Here is a 24,325-nt window from a genome sequence, read left to right on the forward strand (position 1 = left end):
GGTTAATAGAACTTAAGACATTGAGTAGAAGTCAGGATTCTGTATTCATTTTTTTTTGTTGGAGGCACAGACCAATTACACCACACATTTGTCCGATTGTGAAGCAGCGTTAGCATTGCAAACGACTCTGGAATTCAGACAGGAAATTATCCAATTGAGGCAGATGGTGTAAACCTTCATGAGAGGCACTGGAGAAGGTGCAAAAAAGATTTACTAGAATGATACCGGAATTGAGAGGTTACCTATCAGTAAATGGATTAAACAGGCTGGGGCTCTTTTCTCCAGTAAAGCAAAGTATGACACTGAGCCACAAAAGGAGATAACAGGTCAGGTGTCCAAAATCTTGGTCAAAGAGGTAGATTTTAAGGATTGTATGAAAGCAGGAAAGCGAGGTAGGGAGATTATTCCAGAGCTTGGGCCCTAGGCAACTGAAGGCGCAGCCTACAATGGTGGAGCAATTAAAATCAGGGAACAAAGAACAAAGAACAGTACAGCACAGGAACAGGCCATTCGGCCCTCCAAGCCTGCGCCGATCTTGATGCCTATATATAAATTAAAGATGTTTTCTTGTTATATTGTAATCACCGGAGGGACAAGATTTTTGATTGAAAAAAAACTTACAACCAAAGGCAGCAAAGCATCCTGCGCCAAAAATGGTTTGTGCCCCAAAATATTCATGCTCATGATTCCTAAAATAGATGCTCAGATCTCTATTTTGTTGAGTAAAAAGTGAGAAGAAAATCAGGTGCATTCACACAAGAAGCTTATTCGAGTCTAGGCTGTTCTCGCTGTCTGCTGCAGAACTGGGAGATCTGGGAATCTAATCCATCTATACCAACTGATTTACAGCTTAATGAATTTTGGAATGAAAGGTCAAACATAGATTTTTCTTTTACATGGGGAAGGAGGTTAAGTGATCTCAAAAGTGAAACTTCCTCTGGAAGGAGTCCTGAGAACAAGACACTTCTTTTAGGATTTTACACCTTCCAAAGTAGTGCTTGTATAAGTGTGATGTGCAAGTTGTGATAGCAGCCAACTACATTGTTGCACGAGGAAGATACCTGAAACTCAACACTGGACCAACTTCAGAGAAAATATCCTTCAACTGTTCTTCTGTAGCTTCATATGGAATATTCCCAACAAACACAGAGCGCAGCGAGAAGCACAAGAGGTCAGAATTAGAAGAGCACAGTTATTTTGGAAGGTTGTGAGGTTGGAGGAGATTATAGAGATAGGGAGAGGTGAGACCATGGAGGGATTTGCAAACAAGGATGAGAATTTTAAAATCAAAACGTTGCTTGACAGGGAGCCAATGTAGGTCAGCGAGCAAAGGGGTGACAGGGGAACGGGACTTGGTGCGAGTTAAGCCAGGGGCAGCAGAGTTTTGGATGATTTCAAGTTTATGGAAAGAAGAATGCGGGAGACCAGCCAGGACTACATTGGAATGGTCAGGTCAAGAAGTAACAAAAGGTATGACTGAGGGTTTCAGCAGCAGATGAGCTGAGACGAGTGAAGTTGGACGATGTTACAGGATAGGGAGTCTTCGTGATGGCACAAATATGAGGTTGGAAGCTCAACTTGGGGTCAAATGTGACACCAAGGTTTTTAACAGACAGGTTTAATCCCAGACTGTTGCCAGAGAGAGGAATGGAGTTGGTAGCTAGGGAATGGAGTTTGGAGCAGGGACCGAAAGCAATGGCTTCAGTCTCCTCAATATTTAATTGGAGAAAATTTCTGCTCAAGTACTACTGGATGGCAGATAAGCAGTCTGATAATTTAACAAAAGTGGAGGAGTTGAGAGAAGTAGTGGTGAGGGGGAGCTGAGTGTCGTCAGTGTACATGTGAAAACTAACGCTGTGCTTTTGGATGATGTTGCTGAGGGGAAGCATGTAGATGAGAAATAGGAGAGGGCCAAGGATAGATCCTTGGGGGACACCAGAGGTAATGGTGTGCGAGCAGGAAGAGAATCCATTGCAAGTGATTCTCTGGCTACGATTAGATAGATAAGAATGGAACCAGGTGAGAGCAGTCCCACTCAGCTAGACGGCAGTGGAGAGGCTTCGGAGGAGATGGTGTAGTCAGCTATATCAAAGGTTGCAGACAGGTGAGAAGGACGAGGAGGGAAAGTTTACCTCTGCCACAGTCACATAGGATGTCATTTGTGACTTTGATAAGAGCTATTTCTGTACTGTGGCAGGAGTGGAAACCTGATTTTAGAGATTCAAATATGGAGTTCTGGGAAAGATGGGAATGGATTTGGGAGATGACAACACGTTCAAGGACTTTGGAGAGGAAAGGGAGGTTGGAGATGGGATGGTAGTTTGCAAGGGCAGGGGGGCAATGGTTTTTTGAGAGGGGTGATGACGACAGATTTACAGGAGAGGGAGAGACAACACCTGAAGAGAGAGAACCATTAACAATATCAGCTAACATGGAGACCAGGAGGGGAAGGTGGGTAATCAGCAGTATCTTGTTGTCCTAGTATCTTGTTAGTCACCGGTCAGTTGCTAATGATGATGTAGAGTGTGACCGTGATTGTAAATATGTCAGTCAGTGCAAACTGTTCACCTCTAGTAAATGGCTGCGGCAGAAACTGTACCACCATTTAAAATTAGATTGGACAGGTGGATGAAGATAAATGGGAATGGGGGTGGGTATATGTGATTGGGATTGCTTGCTCTCCTGTTGTACAAATGTCCTGCTTCCGTGTTGTAACCGCTGTGTATTTCTACGGATTTTTACTCTGCCCTGCGCATTTTCTTCAGTTGATGGCACAAGTGATGAGTTGGACGAACCAATCCGGAATGTGTTTGCTGACACTGAGTTTGTGAAGAGACATAATATAATGAGCTTAAACTCCATCAACTGGGCCCGCGTCATGGTGCAGATTGCACACTATTTCTACGCATACTTCCACTGCTGCCCTTCGATGAATGAGATTCCCCTCCCTTTGGTAGAGATTGTTGTACCAACAGGAGCAGCAGGCAACATCACTGGTAAGAATAAGACAGAATATCCTACCTCATCCAGCTTCTCTGGTTAATTGTATTGTAACAATTTTTTACATCATGCTGCTTTTTTTTTTGGCTTGCATCCACCTGAGAGGGCAGACGGTGCCTTGCTTTAATGTTGCATCCAAAAGGCGGAACTTCGGACAGTACAGTGCTCCCTCAGTAGATTATGCGCTCAAGTCTCTGGAATGAGACTTGAACCCACAGCCTTCTGTCTAAGTGGTACTTATGCGACCACTGAGCCACAAACAACAGTGGGATAACATTTGGATTGCTCAGGCAAATAGCTAGCCTCTTTCCATTAACTCCTATGGCTGTGTGCAGCTATCCGAGAATTCCCATGCTCGCAGAATTCTGTCGGGTGCGTGAGGCATGATGTTGCAATGGGATATGCTTGCTTGCTATGCACTATAAGAAAGCAGGTTGTCATAGGAATGATGACTTGCTGGGGTTGCCACTCAAGTTCTATGTTCCTTTAGATTGTTATGACCAAGGCAGAAGTAATGCACTGTCAATTCAGTCCCACCACTCCATATTAGCATATTAGTAAATTTTCCACCTACAGGAAAATAGCCAAATTAAACACTTTATTTATCCCCCAGAATAAAGCACATCAAACCAGGTTTCTTTAAACAACAAAATTAACTATTTATTAACAAACTAAAATCTTAAACAGTAATGGGTTAAATCTATATATATATGAAAACATTTTATAACTCCTTATTTTTCCTAAACCTCACGTGCACACACACACATACAGTCAAAAATTGGTTAACTGGGGAAAAAGAGTGTTTTGAGTTGTAACGGTTTCTTAGGAATAATAAAATAATTGGTTGTCGCAGTCTGGTAGGATATTTCCGGATTCCCAGAGTCTAATAGTTGGATGCCATTCAAAGTCTCTCCAGGCGAGTTTAATGAACAGTCTGTGATGGGTAGACATTCAAGGCAATTCGTCTGCAGCAAGCATCACACAGATTTTTCAGCGAAGGGTGTAGCAACAGGTTTACTTAAATTTTAAAGTAGCAGTCTATCAGTAGAAGCTTTCTTGAGATTTCAAGATCTTCCAAAACACAAAAAGCAACAGGAATCACTCTTGAGGCAGGTATTCTTAAGACTGGAAGCAGTAGAAATCTGTTACCTTTAAAATGCAGGGCTTTCTCTCTGCAAAGCAGTGTTCCTCCACAGAGTGTAGCAACTCCTCCTTTATTGGGTCTTTCTCTCTTCAGGCAGGTCAAAACCACACCTTAAATGTAGAATTTCTTTCTAAGAGATGCAAGACTTCTTTTGCAAGTAACACTTTTTCTGGGTGTTCCTCTCTTTCCAGGCAAGGCAAAACAAAGATTTCAAAGCCTGCTCCTTGTAGAGTTCACTGGCTTCTTCAATCCCAAAATGAAACTAAAACCTTTTAACAACCAAGTCACAAGACAGTCATAAATTTTCTGGGTTGCTTGGAAACAAGTCTTGCAGTCTGTGCACATAGTTCAAACACCAAGTGTCAGCAGTGTTCACAGAAAATCCCCTTTTCCCAGCTTTCAAAACCACACAGAATTTCCCAGTTTAAAAAAAAAACTCTTTTGACAAGATTTATGTATTTTTCTCTCAATTTGGTTTCTGCTTTTCCCAGCTGGAAGTATTGCTCAGATGATGGGTCTGCCAATTCGGTTAGTCGCTGTAGTCAACGAAAATGACATAATTCACAGAACCATTCAGAACGGTGACTTCTCATTGGCTGATTCAATTAAAGCTTCATTGGCACCATCCATTGACATCCAGGTACGCTAATGTTGAGATTCATTCCTGGGTTATCCCACTAGTGGAAAATTGCTTCGATTGATTCTTGATGGCAGTGTCCAGTTGTACAGGCACATGTGAACCGTTCTTTCACGCTTGAGAATGAAACCCGCTCGATAGAGCCAGTTGGTAACTTGAGAACAGAAAGCAACAGGAGTTGAAATCCAACCTCCCATCTCCATCTCCATCCCCATCCCCATGAGGGGCTTGCGAGCTCCTCAAGCCTCACCTCCTCTCTTGCTCCTGCTCTGCAAGGCAAGTAAAAAAAAATGACGTGCATTTAGACATCATCTTTCACAATGTCCCAAAGTGCTTTACAGCCAATTAAACACTTCTGAAGTGTAGTCACTATTATAATGTAGGAAACACGGCAGCCAATTTGCGTACAGCAAACTCCCACAAACAGAAATGCGATAATGACCAGACAATCCTGTCTTTTGATGTCAAGGCAAGAATAAGTATTGATCAGGAAACTGGGGACAACTCCCCTACTCTTCTTCAAAATAGTGTTATGAGATCTTTTACATCCACCTGAGAGGGTATACGGTGCCTGGGTTTGATGTCTCACCCAAAAGACAGCACCTCCAACAGTGTGGCACTCCCTCAGTACAGCACTGAAATGTCAGCCTTGATTTTTGTACTCAAGTCCTGGAGTGGGACTTGAACCTGTAACCTTCTGACTCAGAGGCAAGGGTGCTACTAGCTGAGCCATGGTTCATAACCTGAACAAACTTTTCTTACTTCTGAAGGAACCGTACAACATGGAAAGAATATTCTGGCTGTTGTCGGACAAGGATAGCAACTTAATAAAAACGATGATGGAAGAATTCAAGAAACTGGGCAAAGCTAATGTGCCAGAAGTTTTGTCTGCAAAGGTCTGTACTTGGCTTCTTTTGATATTTATTAGGTATTGGTTTGATTTTGCTCTCAGTTGCCAAGGAACAGCGTTGGTAATTCATCTCACTTGCAGCTGCCAATAGATGGGCTTGTCAGCAGAGATTTCCCCTTTTCCAGTGTGGCACCCTCTACAATAGATCGGTGGCATCTATGAACAGGGAAAGCAACAGTAATGCTTTTCAAGCAGTCATTGAAATATCCTCACTGAGGCAGACGGAGTCCAAACCAGGAAGTATACAGCAGGAAATATAAATTAGATTTAAATGAAGTGAAGTAAAGGTTGGGGAATGCAGATAGGAGAAGGGCAAAAGATAATAGTGACAAACATAAAATGTAAAAACAATTTTTTTTTAAAAAAAGCTGCAACATTAATTTTCTTCTGTGGGAATAAGACTACACACTTGTAAAATTAATTTTTCAAGGCCAAAGTGGTTGTTCAGCAGTAATTATCACATTACTCCATTTAAAAACTTAATTACTTCTATATGTGCCACCCTTAATATTTTTGAACTGTCTTCAGTGGGCAACTAGTGGGCAAATAGACCAAGTTCATGCCATTACAGTTATTTCAATGCAGAGTCTTTCAGTGAGGTCTGCAATAATGCTTCCTGTAGAGGAACATGGTATCTCTGACAGCAACTTATGGAATTCCACATTTAACTGCGCATGCCCATGTGTGCACACCAGAAGTGAGCGTTGATAGCCTCGCCACTATTAGAGCAAAATCTGACCCTTTATACTTTAGAAATAAGATAATCCATTGAACATGGATCAGAACTTATCAGCAGTACTGTCACTATATTCACGGGAAGGAATGTTTTACTTTTTGAGGCCATTCAACTCAGTTGACACCCAAGTTATGAGGAAAGATTAAGGAAATTTATATGATACCGATTATACTATAGGCCCCCCAATAGTCAGAGGGAAGTGGAGGAGCATATATGTAGGGAAATCACAGATAGGTGTAGGAATTACAGGGTTGTAATAGTAGGTGATTTCAACTTCCCTAATATTGACTGGGACTGCCTTAGTACTAAGGGATCAGATGGGGAAGAATTTGTTAAGTGTGTCCAGGATAGTTTTCTGAAGCAGTATGTGGATGGCCCTACTAGAGAAGGGGCTACACTCGACCTCCTCTTAGGAAATGAGGATGGGCAGGTGGTTGATGTGTCAATGGGGGAGCTCTTTGGGACCAGTGACCATAACTCTATTAGCTTCAAGATAGTTATGGAAAAGGATAGGACTGGTTCTCAGGTTGAAGTCCTAAATTGGGGGAAGGCTAATTTCGATGGCATCAGACAGGAACTCTCAAAAGTTGAAGGGGAGAGGCTGTTTACAGGTAAAGGGATGTCTGGCAAGTGGGAGGCTTTTAAAAGTGAGATAGGAAGAGTTCAGGGCCGGCATGTTCCTGTTAGATGGAAGGGCAAGGCTGGCAAGTTTAGGGAACCTTGGTTGACGAGGGATATTGAGGGTCTGGTCAGGGCAAAGAAGGAGGCATATGTCAGGTGTAGGCAGCTGGGATCGAGCGAGTCCCTCAAGGAGTATAGGGGATGTAGGACTATGCATAAGAAGGAAATTAGGAGAGCGAAAAGGGGCCATGAGATTTCCCTGGCAGATAAGATAAAGGAGAATACTAAAAGATTCTATAAGTACAGTAAGAGTAAAAGGGTACCAAGGGAGAGAGTAGGTCCCCTTAAGGATCAGTGTGGTAATCTGTGTGTGGAGCCACGGGAAATGGGCGAGGTCTTAAATGAATATTTCTCGTCCGTTATTATCGTGGAGAAGGTCATGGAAGCTAGTGAGTTCAAGGGAGGGAACACCGATATCCTGGAGCATATCAACATTACAAAGGAGGAGGTGTTGGAGGTTTTGAAGCGCATTAAGGTGAATAAATCCCCAGGGCCTGACTAAGTGTATCCGAGGATGCTATGGGAAGCAAGGGAGGAGATTGCTGGGGCCCTGGCAGAGATTTTTGTATCATCGTTAGCCACAGGTGAGGTACCGGAAGACTGGAGGAGAGCTAATGTTGTGCCTTTATTTAAGAAGGGCAGCAGGGATAAACCAGGGAACTACAGGCCGGTGAGCCTTACATCAGTGGGGGAAAGTTATTGGAAGGGATTCTGAGAGACAGGATTTATATGCATCTGGAAAGGCATGGTCTGATTAGGGATAGTCAGCATGGCTTTGTGCGTGGGAAATCATGTCTCGTGAATTTGATTGAGTTTTTTGAGGAGGTGACCAAGAGGATTGACGAGGGCAGGGTGATGGACGTTGTCTACATGGACTTTAGCAAGGCCTTTGACAAGGTCCCACATGGTAGGCTGGTCCAGAAGTTTCGAACACATGGGATCCAGGGTGAGCTAGCAAATTGGATACAAAATTGGCTTGGTGATAGGAGGCAGAGGGTGGTAGTGGAGGATTGTTTTTCAGATTGGAGGCCGGTGACCAGTGGTGTGCTGCAGGGATTGGTGCTGGGCCCTCTGCTGTTTGTCATATATATTAATGACTTGGATGTGAATGTAAGGGGCATGATTAGTAAGTTTGCAGATGACACCAAAAATGGTGGTATAGTGGACAGTGAAGAAGGTTGTCTAAGGTTACAACAGGATATAGATCAACTGGGAAAGTGGGCAAGGGAGTGGCAAATGGAATTTAATGTAGACAAGTGTGAAGTGATGCATTTTGGGAAGTTAAACCAGGGCAGGACATATACAGTGAATGGCAGGGCCCTGGGGAGTGTTGTTGAGCAGAGAGACCTTGGGGTGCAAGTACATAGTTCCCTGAAAGTGGCAACACAGGTAGACAGGGTGGTGAAGAAGGCGTATGGCATGCTTGCCTTCATCGGCCGAGGCATTGAGTACAAGAGTTGGGACGTCATGTTACTGTTGTACATAACGTTGGTTAGGCCGCATTTGGAGTACTGTGTGCAGTTCTGGTCGCCGGACTACAGGAAAGATGTGATTAAGCTAGAGAGGGTGCAAAAAAGATTCACAAGGATGTTGCCTGGTTTGGAGGGCTTGAGTTATAAAGAGAGATTGGATAGACTTGGTCTATTTTCCCTGGAGCGAAGGAGGCTGAGAGGGGACATGATAGAGGTATATAAAATTATGAGAGGCATAGATAGGGTAGATAGCCAGAGTCTGTTTCCCATGGTAGGGGTGACTAAAACTAGAGGGCATAGATTTAAGGTGAGAAGGAGGAGGTTTAAAGGGGATCAAAGGGGTAAATTTTTCACAGAAAGAATGGTGAGTATCTGGAATGAGCTGCCTGAGGAGGTGGTGGAGGCAGGAACAGTAGCAACATTTAAGAGGCATCTGGACAGGTACTTGAATGAGCAAGGCATAGAGGGAAATGGAATTAATGCAGGCAGGTGGGATTAGTATAGATGGGTATTATGGTCGGCATGGACGCGGTGGGCCGAAGGGCCTGTTTCTCTGCTGTACGACTCTATGACTCTAAGCTGAGCTTGTTTCATTAGGGTCCAAGAGACTAAGGTGACCCGTTGAACATTTGAGGGAACCTAAAAAAGCTAACTATACATCAGTACTTGGGGCCACCATGGCAAAGTCCAATCTTGTTTTCAACCGACATTCACACATCAAAAAGCAGAATTTGCATTTCTATAGCACCATTCACAACCTCAGGGATGTCCGAAGTGCTTTACAGCCAATGAAATGCTTTTGAAATCTAGTCATAGTTGCAATGTAGGAATCGTGTCAACCAAGCTCAGCAAGCTCCCTCAAACAGCCATGTAGTAATGATCAGATAACCTGTTTGTTTTGTTAATGAGGAATAAATATTAGCCAGGCATAATTCTTTCATTTAAGGTATTTAGAGTAACTTGAGGGAGAATTTTTTTACCATTTGCAGTGTAATTTCAGTGCAGAATGGGGGCCATCCTGCAATTTGAATATATTATAATGAGGGTTGGTGGTCCCACAGCTCCGAGATTCCTGTTTTGACTCTCAAACTGCCTAGGTTTTAGATTGAGATTTATAAAGCACACCAGTTGCTGAGATCGACTGAGATGGGTTGAAGCAAGGCATTTCACTAGCGATTTCTACAGCTGGGAAACAGTTTTTCCCATACAGACCTGAATTTGCTTCTCGCTAATTCTGACAGGGTAAGGCCACCAGGAGATTTTCACCCCACATCCCGACCCTACCCACCCTACTTCTCAGTATGACATTCCCAATGGGCAGGAGGATGAGGGGTACAGCATGGTGCAAAGAAGTGTCAGGCAACATTTAATGAGTTCTGATGAAAGGTCTGTTTCTTTCTCCACAGATGATGCTGAGTATTTCCAGCATTTTCTATCTTTATTTCAGATTTCCAGCATTCACAGTACTTTGCTTTAGCATAGAATGAGGATGCTCCCATCAGATATCACTCCTGTGCAATAAACAGGCAACACAGGTTATGTAAGGGCCTTGGTGAAGATTATAGGAAAAACTTGCTTCACCAAATAGTCAATAGGAGAAAATTGCCGTCTACTGCACTGGGATCTGCGGCCAAGTAATGCTACTTGAAGGTGACCACTGCATTGTGTTTTTATGGAACAGGCTTATTTAAGGCAGCCATGACGGATCTCTGAAATCTCAGTCAAGAGACGGTCTGGGCTTCCCTGTAATGCCGCTGTGATCAGAGAACCTGCTGATTGTACATTGTCTTGGCTCACACGTGAAGAATGGTTACTCAGGCAAAATATCAACAGGGCAGTGAATAGCAATGGGAACGGTGTCCCAGTAAAAGTTAAACAGATTCTGCATCTAAAGGGTTTTGTAAAGAATGCCAACCCGTCATTTTCTCATTCTTCACAACTGTTAAACACAGTGATAGACTTACACAAATGCCAGGCAGCTGGGTGAACCCCATTTCCTTCCCCCACCACAGGTCTTTTGAAGGCTATAGTTGAAGGGAGGGAGGTTGGATGTTATTATGAGCATTGTTGGGACACTGAGATGACCTTTAACCTATTGCCTTTCTTGTTGACATGCAGCTGTCACAAGCTCTCCGTTCATCCACTGTGAATGATGACAATGTGATTGAAACTATGCTCCGCTGCTGGAAAGATAATCAGTATCTACTGTGTCCTCACTCTGCTGTCGCCGTCACGTATCATTATCAGCAGTCGGACCTGGGCACAAGCAGGTAGTGGTATTAGTCAACCTTTCACTCATTGAACAGTTATACTTAAATTCGTGCACCGAACACACAGGAGCTGTTCAGACTGCAAAGCAAGGCACTGTATTCATACCCATTTGTCTAAAGAAAAGTAACTTCAACTCATATCGCACCTTATTAAGCCTGGAAGCAAAGTCCCGACACACTTCACACACACTGAATTACTGCGATTGATGTTATGGAGGCAAAAGAGGCAGCAATTTTTCACACGGCACAATCCCAGAAACAGCAATGAGATCTATTTGAGGTGTTTCAGACAATTATAGGATTTGATGGGATAGATAGAAACTATTTCCTCTGGTGTCCAGAACAAAGGGGGCATAACCTTAAAATTAGAGTTGGGCCATTCAGGGGTGATGTTAGGAAGCACTTCTTCACACAAAGGGTAGTGGAAATCTGGAACTCTCCTCCCCCAAAATGCTGTTGTGGCTGGGGGTCAATTGAAAATTTCAAAATTGAGATTGAGAGTTGTGTTTGCAAAGGGTATTCAAGATTGTGGAACCAAGGCAGGTAGATGGAATGAAGATAGAGATTGTCATGTGTGTGTACACCTTTAAGAGGTGTGGCAACAAGATCATGTGAGTCATGTGAGAGCTATGATGTAACACGCCATGTGATTGAGTGTTTCGCAGTCTTGAAGAAACACCTGTACAGTGAAAATCTCATTGTACTAGTTGCTCTACCGTCGCTCAATAAAGAACCCACGATATTGCATTACTGATCCCATCTGGAGCAGTCAGTCTTTGTGCACGGTCTATAGTAATACAGAAGTTCATGGAACATGCAACAGAAATCAGGTTTGATCTAATTGAATGATGGAACAGGCATCAATCAACATCATAAAAACAGATCATCTGGTCATTATCACATTGCTGTGTGCACATTGGCTGAAGCATTTTCTATATCACAACAGTGACTAAACTTCAAAGTACTTCATTAGTTGAAAAGTGCTTTCAGATGGGCAGTGGTCATGAAAAGCGCTATATAAATGCAGTTCTATTTTTTTGAGGGCCTGTTCCAGTGACTGACTAGTTCGTCTGTTGTTAGTGATGTGGGTTCAGGGATGAAAGTTAGTCAGTGTTCTTGGAATAGTGTCTGGTCAAACAAGCAGATTTGGGCCTTTGTTTAATGTCTGCTTCAGACTAGGAAGGAAGGAGAGTAGGTGTGGGGCGGGGTTTACAGGAGCAGGAAAAATAAAACCATCAGAAAGAGCTGTTTTCCTTAGAGCAGAAGAGAATAAGAGGTGATTTGACAAGAGGAGCACAAGGAATATTGTAAAATGGCGCTATAGAAAAGGCAATTGTCTTTGTCTTTTTTTCCTCGTTGTGACTGTCCAAGAATAACTCAACAAAACAAAAACTCTTTCCTGACTGCTAATTCTTTTCATCTGTCTGCACTTAGCGTCCCGAGATGTTGCCTAGCGACTGCTGCTGCTGTTAAGTTCCAGGAGGCTGTGCTGAAAGCTGGGCTAACTCCAGAGATTCCACCCGAGATACGTGCGCTGGAAACGATGGATACACGCTGTGCAGCAATGAAGAGAGGAGAAGACTGGGAAAAGATGCTCTACCACAAAATTGAGGAAATTGATGCACTCAGAAAAATGTAAATGCCTTGCCAGAATCAAACGTATGAATATTCTTGGTTTCACCACAGTGATATTTTGCACCTAGATAATAGAAGGCCAAATTCTCTGATTCTGCATGTGTGTGTTTATAGTCTCTTGCCCAAATCAGGCAAACTTTTAGCATAACCTTACCTTTTTCTTTTTATATCTTCATTTGTGGAATGTGAGCATCGCTGGCAAGGCCAGCACTTATTGCCCATTCCTAATTGCCCTTGAGAACGTGGCGGTGAGCTGCCTTCTTGAACCGCTGGCAGTCCATGTATTGTTGGTACACCCACAGTACTGTTAGGAAGGGAGTTCCAGGATTTTGACCCAGCGACAGTGTTGTTGGCACTGACTCATCCAGGCAGATGGAGAGTATTCCATCACACTCCTGACTTGTGCTTTGGAGATGGTGTAGCAGCAGATTTGATTTCACTTTTCAAATCCCAGAAGTGGTGTTTGTCTCCAATGGGTCAGTTCTTGAATTGTTATTGGGTTCAGATGAACTAACCTATTGCATACATCAACTCAATCCTTTCCCCATTCCCTTGTTCATGATGGTACTCAACTTCTATATTCTGGCTGCCTAGTCAATTAATGTGGAATAGATATTGACTGACGTTGAGGTTATCAATCAAAGAAAACTCCCATTACCAGGAGGGACCAATGCTGTACCTCCCAGTGCATATCAGTATTACAGGATGCTGCCCGTGTGGGCTCCTCCTTCACCCTCGAACCCCAAGGACTAATCTGCAGGCTGGCTTGGTGTCAGAGTTGGATGGATTTCCTAAGGCCCTGTGCTGTGAGTTGCTTCAGTTGTTTGCAATCCATCAGTTTTCACCCTTCAGCATTCCTTGCCTTTCCTACTCACCTGCTGCAATTCAAACCTTACCCCCTCTTAGATAAGCCTGCTACTTCCCTCTATGCCTCTCTTGGCATCCTCCAAATAGCCCATCGAGCACTCGTTGCTGCCTCCTTAGGAGCAGCAATCTCAACTGCTCCATCCTACTGTCATGCCAACCTTCCTGCCCAGCGTGCTGGATGGGTGATAATCTTGCCAATATCTACATACCAAACTCACTTCTCCCAATGCTGATCCCATGGACTTGGCAAGTGATCCAGCTTTCACTGCCCACTCTGCATCTCTCTCCAGAATGTCCATTCACTTGTGAACAAGGCCCTTGCCATTCATGAACTTATTGTGGACAATTGCATTGACGTCATGGCCTTGATGGAAACCTGCCTGAGGGATGATGACAGCTTCCCACCTAGCTATACTTTCCACCACCTGCCCTTTCCAGACTGTTGTGGTGGTGTGGCTGTTATCACCAAATCATACCTTAGTCCGTCTCCTTATTCCTCTGGCATTTTCTCCTCTATCTTACCTTGTTCCATCCCCTCACCTCTCATCCAAAATCCACATTATCTAGATCTAGCAAAGTACCACCCCAGGTTTCTCACTGAGATAGCTTCACTGTTTTCCACCCTCTGCCTCTGCACTGAGTGACTGCTCATCCTCGGCGATTTCAACCCCCATCTTAATTCAAGTAGTTCTTTCTCCTCTGAGTTCACTACCCTCTTATCCTCCCTTAATCTCTCCCTCCATGTAAACTTGCCAACCCATATTCACAGCTATTTCCTTGTCTTGCCATCTCACATGGTCTCACCACTCCCATTGTATCTATCACAGAGAAGACTATCTCTGATCACTTCCTTGTATCACACTCCCCCGTGCCTCCTTTCCATGTCCCAACCTTACTTCCTTCTGTATCCATACCTGGAAAAATCTATACCCTAACTGCAGTTTCAAAATCACAACTGTCTAGCCTTCCATTCACCACAAATTTTCTGCAGCTACCGATCTGCTCAACCACACTCATCCTGGAATAGAAACCATCTCTACGACAAACCATCTTCTTAAGCCCTTCTTCCTCATCCCCTCGATCGTCCCCTCTAACAAAAAGTGCAAGGACTTTGTCACTAAATTTGAGCTCATCGGATCAGCTGCCTCTGCCACTTCCCTCCCTTCCCCCTAGTCCACTGGGACAAATATCTTTCAAGGTCTCCCCTGCCCAACCCTGAACTCGCATCTTTCTCTAGTTTCTCTCCTTACTCCCCTCATAGCCTCTCTGAGCTCATCTTGTCCATGACTGAGACCCACCTCCTACTCCCTCATTCCTATTCTCAATAAACTGCTGACTAACATCCCTTCCTGGCTTCCAGGTTAACGAATATTGTTTAACACTTCAATATCCTCACATACTGTCCCTTCTCTTTCAGATCCACCACTCTCCTCCACAAAAACCCTTCACCCCTCCGTCATGGCCAACTATCACCCCATCTCCAACCTCTCTTTCCTCTAAAGTCCTTGAACGTGTTGTCACCACGCATGTCCGTGCCTATCTTTCCCGGAACTCCATGTTTGAATCCCTCCAATCAGGTTTCCGCTCCTGCCGCCATAATGAAATGGCACTTATCACAGTCACAAATGACATCCTAGGTGACTGTGGCAAAGGTAAACTTTCCTTCCTCGTCCTTCTCAACTGTCTGTAGCCTTTGACACAGTTTACCACACCACCCTCCTCCAATGCCTCTCCGCTGTCGACCAACTGGGTGGGACTGCTCTCATAGAATCATAGTATGGTTACAGCACTGAAGGAAACCATTTGGCCCGTCATGTCCATGCTGGCTCTCTGAGTCCCACTCCCCTGCCTTTTTCCCATGGCTCTGCAAATCTCTTTTCACTTCCAGTTCCTTTTTGAAGGCTGTGATTGAATCTGCTTCCACCACACTCTCAGGCAGTGCATTCCAGATCCTAGCCACTCGCAGCATAAAGATGTTTTCATCGTGACACCTCTGTTTCTTTTGCCAATCACTTTAAATCAGTGTGCTCTGGCTCTCGACCCTCCCGCCAATGGGAGCAGTTTCTCCCTATCTTCTCTGTCCAGACCCCTCATGAGTTTGAACACCTCTTTCAAATCTCAATCTTCGCTTCTCTAAGTATCACAGTCCCAGCTTTGCCAATCTATCCATGTAATTGAAGTCTCTCTTTGCTGGAACCATTCTCACAAATCTTTTCTGCATCCTCTCCAATGCCTTCATATTGTTCTTCCTACCAAGATGAGTCACTTCACAGTTATCTGCATTAAATTTCATCTGCCACATGTTTGCCCATTCCACCATCCTGGCTATGTCCTCTTGAAATCTATCACTCCACACAGTTCGCAATACTTCCAGGTTTTGATCCATCTGCAAACTTTGAAATTACGCCCTGCACACCCAAGTCTAGGTCATTCATATATATCAAGAAAAGCAATGATCCTAGTCCTGACCCTTGGGGACCCCACTGTATACCATTCCACAGTCCGAACTGTTCACTACTACTCTCTGTTTCCCTTTACTCAGCCAGTTTTGTATTCATGCTGCTGCTGTCCCTTTTATTCCGTGGGTTTCAACTTTGCTGACAAGCCTGTTATGTGGCATTATATCAAATACCTTTTGGACGTCAATGTGCATCACATTAACTACACTACCCTCATCAGCCCTCTCTATTACCTCATCAAAAAACTCAAATTATTTAAACACTATTTGTCCTTAATTAATCCATGCTGGCTTTCCTTAATTTCCTTAATTAATTTTTCCAGGATTATCATTTCTAAAAGGTTTCCCACCAACGAGATTAAACTGACTGGCCTGTAGTTGTTGCGCTTATGCATATTTTTGCAATTCTCCAGTCCTCTGGCACCACCCCGTATCTAAGGAAGATTAAAAGATTATGGCGTGTGCCTCTGCAATTTTCACCCTTACTTCTCTCAGTATCTTTGAATGCATCTGATCTGGTTCTGGTGACTTATCAATTTTAAGTATAGCCAGCTTATCTACTACCTCCCCTTTGTCAACTTTTAATGTATCCAGTGTCTCAACTACTTCCTATTTCACTACAACTTATGCAGCATCTTCTTCCTGGGTAAAGACAGATACGAAGCCCTCATTTAGTACTTCAGCCATGCTCTCTGCCTCCATGTCTAACTCCTCTTTTTGGTCCCTATTCCGCCTTTTATCACCGTTTTACTATTTATATGCCTATAGAAGACTTTCGGATTCCCTTTTACATTAGCTGCCAGTCTCTTCTTGTACTTGCTGTTTGCTGCTCTTATTTCATTTCCCCAGTGAGCTGGATTTCACTTGCATTATCAACTTGGCATCTGTCATACGCACCCTTTTTCTGCTTCATCGTACTCTCTCTTTTATCATCCAGGGAATTCTGGATTTGTTTGCCCAATCTTTCCTACTCGTGGTATGTACCTTAACTGTCCCAAAATATCTCCTCTTTAAAAGGCAGCCCATTGTTCAATGACAGTTTTGCCTGCCAATCTTTGATCCCCATTTACCTGGGCCAGATCTGTTCTCACCCCATTGAAATTGGCCATCCCCCAATTAATTATTTTTAGTCTGCATTGCTCCTTGTTCTTTTCCGTGGCTAACATAAACCTTAGTTTGCTTTGATCACTGTCCCCTAAATGTCCCCCTACTGACTAGGCTTACAATTCATTGTAGCATTAAGGGAATGCTGCATTGTCAGGAGTGCATTTGGATGAGATGTTAAACCAATGTCCCATCTGCCCTTTCAGGTAGATGTAAAAGATGTAAATCAAACAAAGGCAGGCAAGTTCTATTCGTGTTGTGGCCAACCGCATCACAATAACAGATTATCTGGGGGGTTTTCTCATTGCTGTGATTCGAGAGGGCCTGAAGTAGCTATATAAATGAATTTTATTTGTGACTATTTTGATCTTTCTGCTGGCCTTCATTGTAGCAAATAGCTCTCCTAATACTAAGTGCTGTTTCTTTAGCAACAGGAACAAGGGCTAACTGCATGGAGACAAACTTTCAACATTGACTGGTGGTGTAAAATGGATGGTACCAGATCAACTACCCTTATACACCATTCTTCACAATAATAGAACAAAGGATGTTATTTTGTGGAGTAACATGACCACCCTTTTTCTTCCATGGCAGTCCCAAGAAATTTCAATTATGCCCAATTGTATGAGGTGATTGAAAATATGCATTTTGTTGTCATGCTGGGGAGGAGTCAGGGAATGATGGTGGGTAGAAGAGAGATGGAGACTGGATCCAAAACCCAAATCAATCAGGATGCTAATCCTTCATTTTTGTGCCGCTCACGAGAATTAGCTCTCGCCTGGTTCCATTCTTACCTATCTAATCATAGCCAGAGAATCACCTGCAATAGTTTTTCTTGCCTCTCCCACATGGTTACCTTTGAAGGAATTTTCCTCCACACAAGATCAGGGGGCAGGTTGTTCAACCTTGCCCGTCTAAGAGCGAAGTCCAAAGTACGGAAAGTCCTCATCAGAGAACTCCTCTTTGCTGACGATGCTGCTTTAACATCTCACACTGAAGAATGCCTGCAGAGTCTCATCGACAGGTTTGCGTCTGCCTGCAATGAATTTGGCCTAACCATCAGCCTCAAGAAAACGAACATCATGGGGCAGGATGTCAGAAATGCTCCATCCATCAATATTGGCGACCACGCTCTGGAAGTGGTTCAAGAGTTCACCTACCTAGGCTCAACTATCACCAGTAACCTGTCTCTAGATGCAGAAATCAACAAGCGCATGGGTAAGGCTTCCACTGCTATGTTCAGACTGGCCAAGAGAGTGTGGGAAAATGGCGCACTGACACGGAACACAAAAGTCCGAGTGTATCAGGCCTGTGTCCTCAGTACCTTGCTCTACGGCAGCGAGGCCTGGACAACGTATGCCAGCCAAGAGCGACGTCTCAATTCATTCCATCTTCGCTGCCTTCGGAGAATACTTGGCATCAGGTGGCAGGACTATATCTCCAACACAGAAGTCCTTGAAGCGGCCAACATCCCCAGCTTATACACACTACTGAGTCAGCGGCGCTTGAGATGGCTTGGCCATGTGAGCCGCATGGAAGATGGCAGGATCCCCAAAGACACATTGTACAGCGAGCTCGCCACTGGTATCAGACCCACCGGCCGTCCATGTCTCCGTTATAAAGACGTCTGCAAACGTGACATGAAATCGTGTGACATTGATCACAAGTCGTGGGAGTCAGTTGCCAGCATTCGCCAGAGCTGGCGGGCAGCCATAAAGACAGGGCTAAATTGTGGCGAGTCGAAGAGACTTAGTAGTTGGCAGGAAAAAAGACAGAGGCGCAAGGGGAGAGCCAACTGTGCAACAGCCCCAACAAACAAATTTCTCTGCAGCACCTGTGGAAGAGCCTGTCACTCCAGAATTGGCCTTTATAGCCACTCCAGGCGCTGCTTCACAAACCACTGACCACCTCCAGGCGCGTATCCATTGTCTCTCGAGATAAGGAGGCCCAAAAGAAAAAAAGAAGGATCTATCCTTGACCCCCTCCTATTTCTCATCTAAATGTAGGCCCTCAGTGACATCATTCAAAAGCCTGTCAGTTTCCACATATACACTAACGACACCCAGCTTTACCTCACCATCACCACTATTGACTCCTCAACTATTCCGAAATTGTTAGACTGCTTATACAACATCCAGCACATCAAAAGGTTTGTCCAATTAAATATTGGGAAGACCAAAGCCATTGTCTTCAGTCCTTGGGATAAACTCCATTCTTTAGCCACTGATTCCATCTATCTCCATGGAAACTGTCTAAAGCTGAACCAGACTGTTTACAACCTTGGTGTTTTATTTGACCCTGACATATATCCATGCCATCACTAAGACCGCCTATTTCTACCTCTAACATCACCTGACACTACTCCCGCCTCAGCTCATCTGCTGCTGAAACCCTCACCCATGCTTTTGCTACCTTTAGACTATTTCAACACATTCCTGGCAAACTTCATACTGTCTGGAATGGTTGCAGCACAGAAGGAGGCCTTTCGGCCTGTTGTGTCCCTGCCAGCCGTTTGCAAGAGCAGCTCACCTAGTCCCACTCTCCTGCCTTTTTCCCATAGCCCTTGGTTTTTCAAGTCAGTTCCCCATGGGCATAAATGCACTGCACAGAACCGCCACTAGGTTAGCATTAAACCATTCAACTATGCCTTGAGGTCATCCAAAACTCTGCTGCCTGTGTTCTGACTCTCACCAAGTCCTGTTCCCTGTTTGTTTTATTCATTTGTGGGCGTCGCTGGCTAGTCCCATCCCTAATTGCCCTGGAACTGAATGGCTTGCTAGGCCATTTCAGAGGGCATTAAGGGTCAACCACATTGCTGTGGGTCTGTGAGCCAAATGTCCCCAAAGGGAATTAATGAACCAGATGGGTTTTTATAACAATCGACAGTGGTTTCATGGTCACCAATAGACTAGCTTTTTAGTCCAGATTAATTGAATTCAAATTTCACCATCTGCCGTGGTGGGCCATGTCCCCAGCGTATTAGCCTGGGCTCTGAATTACTAGTCTAGTGACATCACCACTACACCACCGCTTCCTCTGTGCTCATTGGCCTACTTTGGAAAGGAATGCCTCAATTTTAAAATTCGCATCCTTGCTTTCAAATCCCTCCATGGCCTCACCCCTCCCTATTTCTGTAATCTCCTTCAACCCTACAAGACTCCGAAATATCTGCACTGCTCCAATTCTAGCCTCTTGTGCACATCCAGTTTTTATTGCTGCTGCATTGGTACTAGTCCCTTCAGCTGAGTGTGCCCTAAGCTCTAGAATTTCCTCCCTAAACCTCTGTCTCTCGATCTGTCTGACCAAGTTTTTGGTCAACTGCCCTAATATGTGCGTATCTCTTTGTGTGGCCTGGTGTCAAATTTTGTTTTATAATGCCTCTGTGCAGCAGCCTGGAGCAATTTATTATGTTAAAGGCCCAAGGGGATCGAGCAAGGGAGTGGGACTGACTCGATTGCTCCACGGAGATCTGGCATGAACTCGATGGGCCAAATGGCCCCCTATGCCGTAAATGACTCTATAACTCTGATATAAATGCAAGTTATTTTTTTGCGGAGGCCCTTTTTCTGGCGAGACAGGGGTCGACATCTTCAGGCCCGAGTTACAATCATGATGCACATGTTGTGCCAGTTTCTGAAGCTGCTTCAATTTCTTGGCCTGAAGTTCTGCTAAATTCCTTGCCAAAGGTTGTTCATTCTTTCTGCCCCTTTCCTTTAATTGTCTACATGACTTTAAATGTCATCTCTGTGCTCTCAGCTCCCACCTCTTGTGTGCAATTAAGTCTGTGGAGCAACAAGTAATTATCCAAATGCAATTTTTTTTCAGAAAATAACATAAGGGATGCAATGTATGAGTAATTTTACACCTGATATGTGGTAAGTGTAGGGAGCATGGGAGGAACAAATGACTTTGGACCTATAGATCCCAAAGTTCTGCACCACTGGGGTTTTGCTTGCCTCATGTCTGGGTCTGATATAGATTAATTGATAGCGATCGATCACTATCATCCGTCAACAACTCTTATCATTGTATCATATGACTACCAGGATGGTAGAAGGCAAACTAGATGGACTTTGGTCTTTGTTCAAATCGGAATTCCTATTTTTCCTTGCAAATGCCTGGACCTGGAAAATTGAGTGCAACTAGCACATTGACAACTCTTAACTGATTTACACTAGCATATAAAATATTGTGAAATTGCACTGTGCAAATTTTACTATAAAACACTTGGTGCAATTGTATTAAATTTCTTTGTATCAATTCAACTTGAAGTTTTTCTATGAGTGAGAAATGCATGGGCTAGCTCACAGCTGATTTCTCTCAATTGTTTGGTCCATTTTCGGGAAAAATGTTTAAATTATGTATCAATGTCTGAGTGTCTCAATGAGAATTCTCATCCTTCTTTTCAAATCCCTCTATGGTTTCACACCTCTGTGACTCTGCAACCTCCTCGAGCCCTACAACCCCCTGAGATCTCTGTTCTCCTTCAATATGCTGTACAGTTTGTGGATTGAGTGGATGTTTAAGATGGTGGTTTGGGATCAAGCAGGTTGCTTTGTCTTGGATGATGTTGAGCCTCTTGAGTGTTATTGGAGATGGTCTCATCCAGGCAAGTGGAGAGTATTACATCCCACACTGGACTTGTGCCATGTAGGTGGTGGAAAGGCTTTGGGAAATCAGAAGGTGAGTCATTTGCTTCAGAATACCCAGCCTCTGTCATACTCTTATAGTCACAGTATTTATTTCGCTAGTCCAGTTAATTTTCTGGTTAATGGTGACCACCCCTCCCCCTACAATATGTTGCTGGTGGGGATTTGGCGATGGCAATGTCATTGAAAGTCAAGGGGAGGCGGTTTGGCTCTCTTGCTGGAGATAGTCATTGCCTGGTACTTGTCTGGTGTGAATGTTACTTGCCACTTATCAATCCAAGCCTGGATGTTGACCAGGTCTTGCTGCACATGGGCATGCTTCATTATCCAAGGCATTGCGAATGGTGCTGAACATTGTGCAATCATCAGCGAACTTTCCTACTTTTGATCTTGTGATGGAGGGAAGGTCATAGATTAGAATTAGAATTAGAACATTACTGCGCAGTACAGGCCCTTCGGCCCTCGATGTTGCGCCGACCTGTGAAACCATCTGCCCTACACTATTCCATTTTCATCCATATGTCTATCCAATGACCACTTAAATGCCCTTAAAGTTGGCGAGTCTACTACTGTTGCAGGCAGGGCGTTCCACGCCCCTACTACTCTCTGCGTAAAGAAACTACCTCTGACATCTGTCCTATATCTTTCACCCCTCAACTTAAAGCTATGTCCCCTCGTGTTTGCCATCATCATCCGAGGAAAAAGACTCTCACTATCCACCCTATCTAACCCTTTGATTATCTTGTATGTCTCTATTAAGTCACCTCTCCTCCTCCTCTCTAACGAAAACAACCCCAAGTCCCTCAGCCTTTCCTCGTAAGACCTTCCCTCCATACCAGACAACATCCTAGTAAATCTCCTCTGCACCCTTTCCAAAGCTTCCACATCCTTCCTATAATGTGGTGACCAGAACTGCACGCAATACTCAAGGTGCGGCCTCACCAGAGTTTTGTACAGCTGCATCATGACCTCGTGGCTCCGAAACTCGATCCCCCTACTAATAAAAGCTAACACACCATATACCTTCTTAACAGCCCTATTAACCTGGGTAGCAACTTTCAGGGATTTATGTACCTGGAAACCAAGATCTCTCTGCTCATCTACACTACCAAGAATCTTCCCATTAGCCCAGTACTCTGCATTGCTGTTACTCCTTCCAAAGTGAATCACCTCACACTTCTCCGCATTAAACTCCATTTGCCATCTCTCAGCCCAGCTCTGCAGCCTATCTATGTCCCTCTGTACCCTACAACACCCTTCGACACTATCCACAACTCCACCGACCTTCGTGTCATCCGCAAATTTACTAACCCACCCTTCTACACCCTCATCCAGGTCATTTATAAAAATGACAAACAGCAGTGGCCCCAAAACAGAACCTTGCGGTACACCACTAGTAACTAAACTCCAGGATGAACATTTGCCATCAACCACCACCCTCTGTCTTCTTTCAGCTAGCCAATTTCTGATCCAAAGCTCTAAATCACCTTCAACCCCATACTTCCGTATTTTCTGCAATAGCCTACCGTGGGGAACCTTATCAAACGCCTTACTGAAATCCATATAGATGAAGCTGATGAAAATGGTTGGACCTCGGACACTATCCTCAGGAACACTTGCAGAGATATCCGAAGGCTGAAATAATTCACCTTCAACAACCACAGAGATCTAGGTAAGATTCTAACGAGTGCAGAGTTTTCCGCCTGATTCCCATTGATGTCAATTTTAATAGGGCTACTTGGTGTTACACTCGATCAAATTCTGCCTTGATGTCAAGGGCAGTGACTCTCACCTCTGGGACATTTTATATAACACCTTTAAGAGAGCAAATGCAATTTGTTTTAAAATCTTCCAGGCATTCATATTTATAAAAACATGTATATAAATAACTCCTGGGCATGCACTATTTCATACGTAAACAACCAAGTCCTTTAATTGGGTTACAACTTGTCAGTGTTCTAATATCTGTCACAATGAATAAAACCTATAGTCTAGAAATTACTATTGATGATATTAAAAGGGAATCTTTCTGCAACCTGCTATTTCACTGGAGGAATTAATCTGTTTATTTGCAATGGGTTAATGCTTCTGACAAAACATCAGACTAGGTTCTGATGAAAGGTCACGGACCTGAATCGTTAACTTTGCTTCTCTCTCCACAGATGCTGCCAGACCTGCTGAGTATTTCCAGCACTTGTTTTTGTTTCAGATTTCCAGTGTCTGCAGTATTTTGCTTTTGTATTGGACTAGGATTTCAACCAGCTGCATTAATTATTTGTTCACTGTGTAAGAATTAGTATCTTATGAATTAATTCCTTGTAATAACTTCTTTTAATAATCCTTTAAATTGTTAACAATGATTTACTAAAGGTCGAGAAGCAAGACTGTGTGCTTAGTACAAATTGCTGACTGAGTGGAATGTGCCTTTAGCCACATGTTCTGTAACGTAATAACCTCTGTAAATAAGAGTTAAATTCTGACCATGTCTCCTGCCCAATAACAAAGACATCATGACAATTTTAAACTAATTAAGCCCATAGCGAGAGCAAACTGATCAAGTAGACAAAGAGCTTATGGTGACCTAATCAGGATAGCTAATGATGAGGTTTTACCCTACTCAAGGGTAAAATAATTAATCACCTTATGGGATAAGGCTAGGCCCAGAAAAGCATATAAAAAGTAGATTCTTGAGACCCTCATTGCGCAACCCAATGAGAAGAAAGAAAAGGGAGAACTTTGGTCAACAGAAAACTTCAAGAACC

The 24,325-nt window shown here is 43.8% G+C and overlaps 1 protein-coding gene across 1 annotated transcript in view; it reads left to right on the forward strand.

Moving 5' to 3' along the window:
* Positions 1–17,976, forward strand: part of thnsl2 (threonine synthase-like 2) — a 39,119-nt gene extending 21,143 nt beyond the window's left edge. The window contains exons 5-9 of the mRNA XM_068028753.1: positions 2,766–2,996; positions 4,636–4,784; positions 5,552–5,677; positions 10,699–10,850; positions 12,285–17,976. Coding sequence (XP_067884854.1) covers positions 2,766–2,996; positions 4,636–4,784; positions 5,552–5,677; positions 10,699–10,850; positions 12,285–12,489 — 863 coding nt within the window. The 3' untranslated portion in view covers positions 12,490–17,976. The remainder of the gene's footprint in view (positions 1–2,765; positions 2,997–4,635; positions 4,785–5,551; positions 5,678–10,698; positions 10,851–12,284) is intronic.
* The last annotated feature ends 6,349 nt before the right edge of the window (positions 17,977–24,325 follow it).

This window comes from Heterodontus francisci, chromosome 1, assembly GCF_036365525.1.
Source record: "Heterodontus francisci isolate sHetFra1 chromosome 1, sHetFra1.hap1, whole genome shotgun sequence".
NCBI classification, from domain to species: domain Eukaryota; kingdom Metazoa; phylum Chordata; class Chondrichthyes; order Heterodontiformes; family Heterodontidae; genus Heterodontus; species Heterodontus francisci.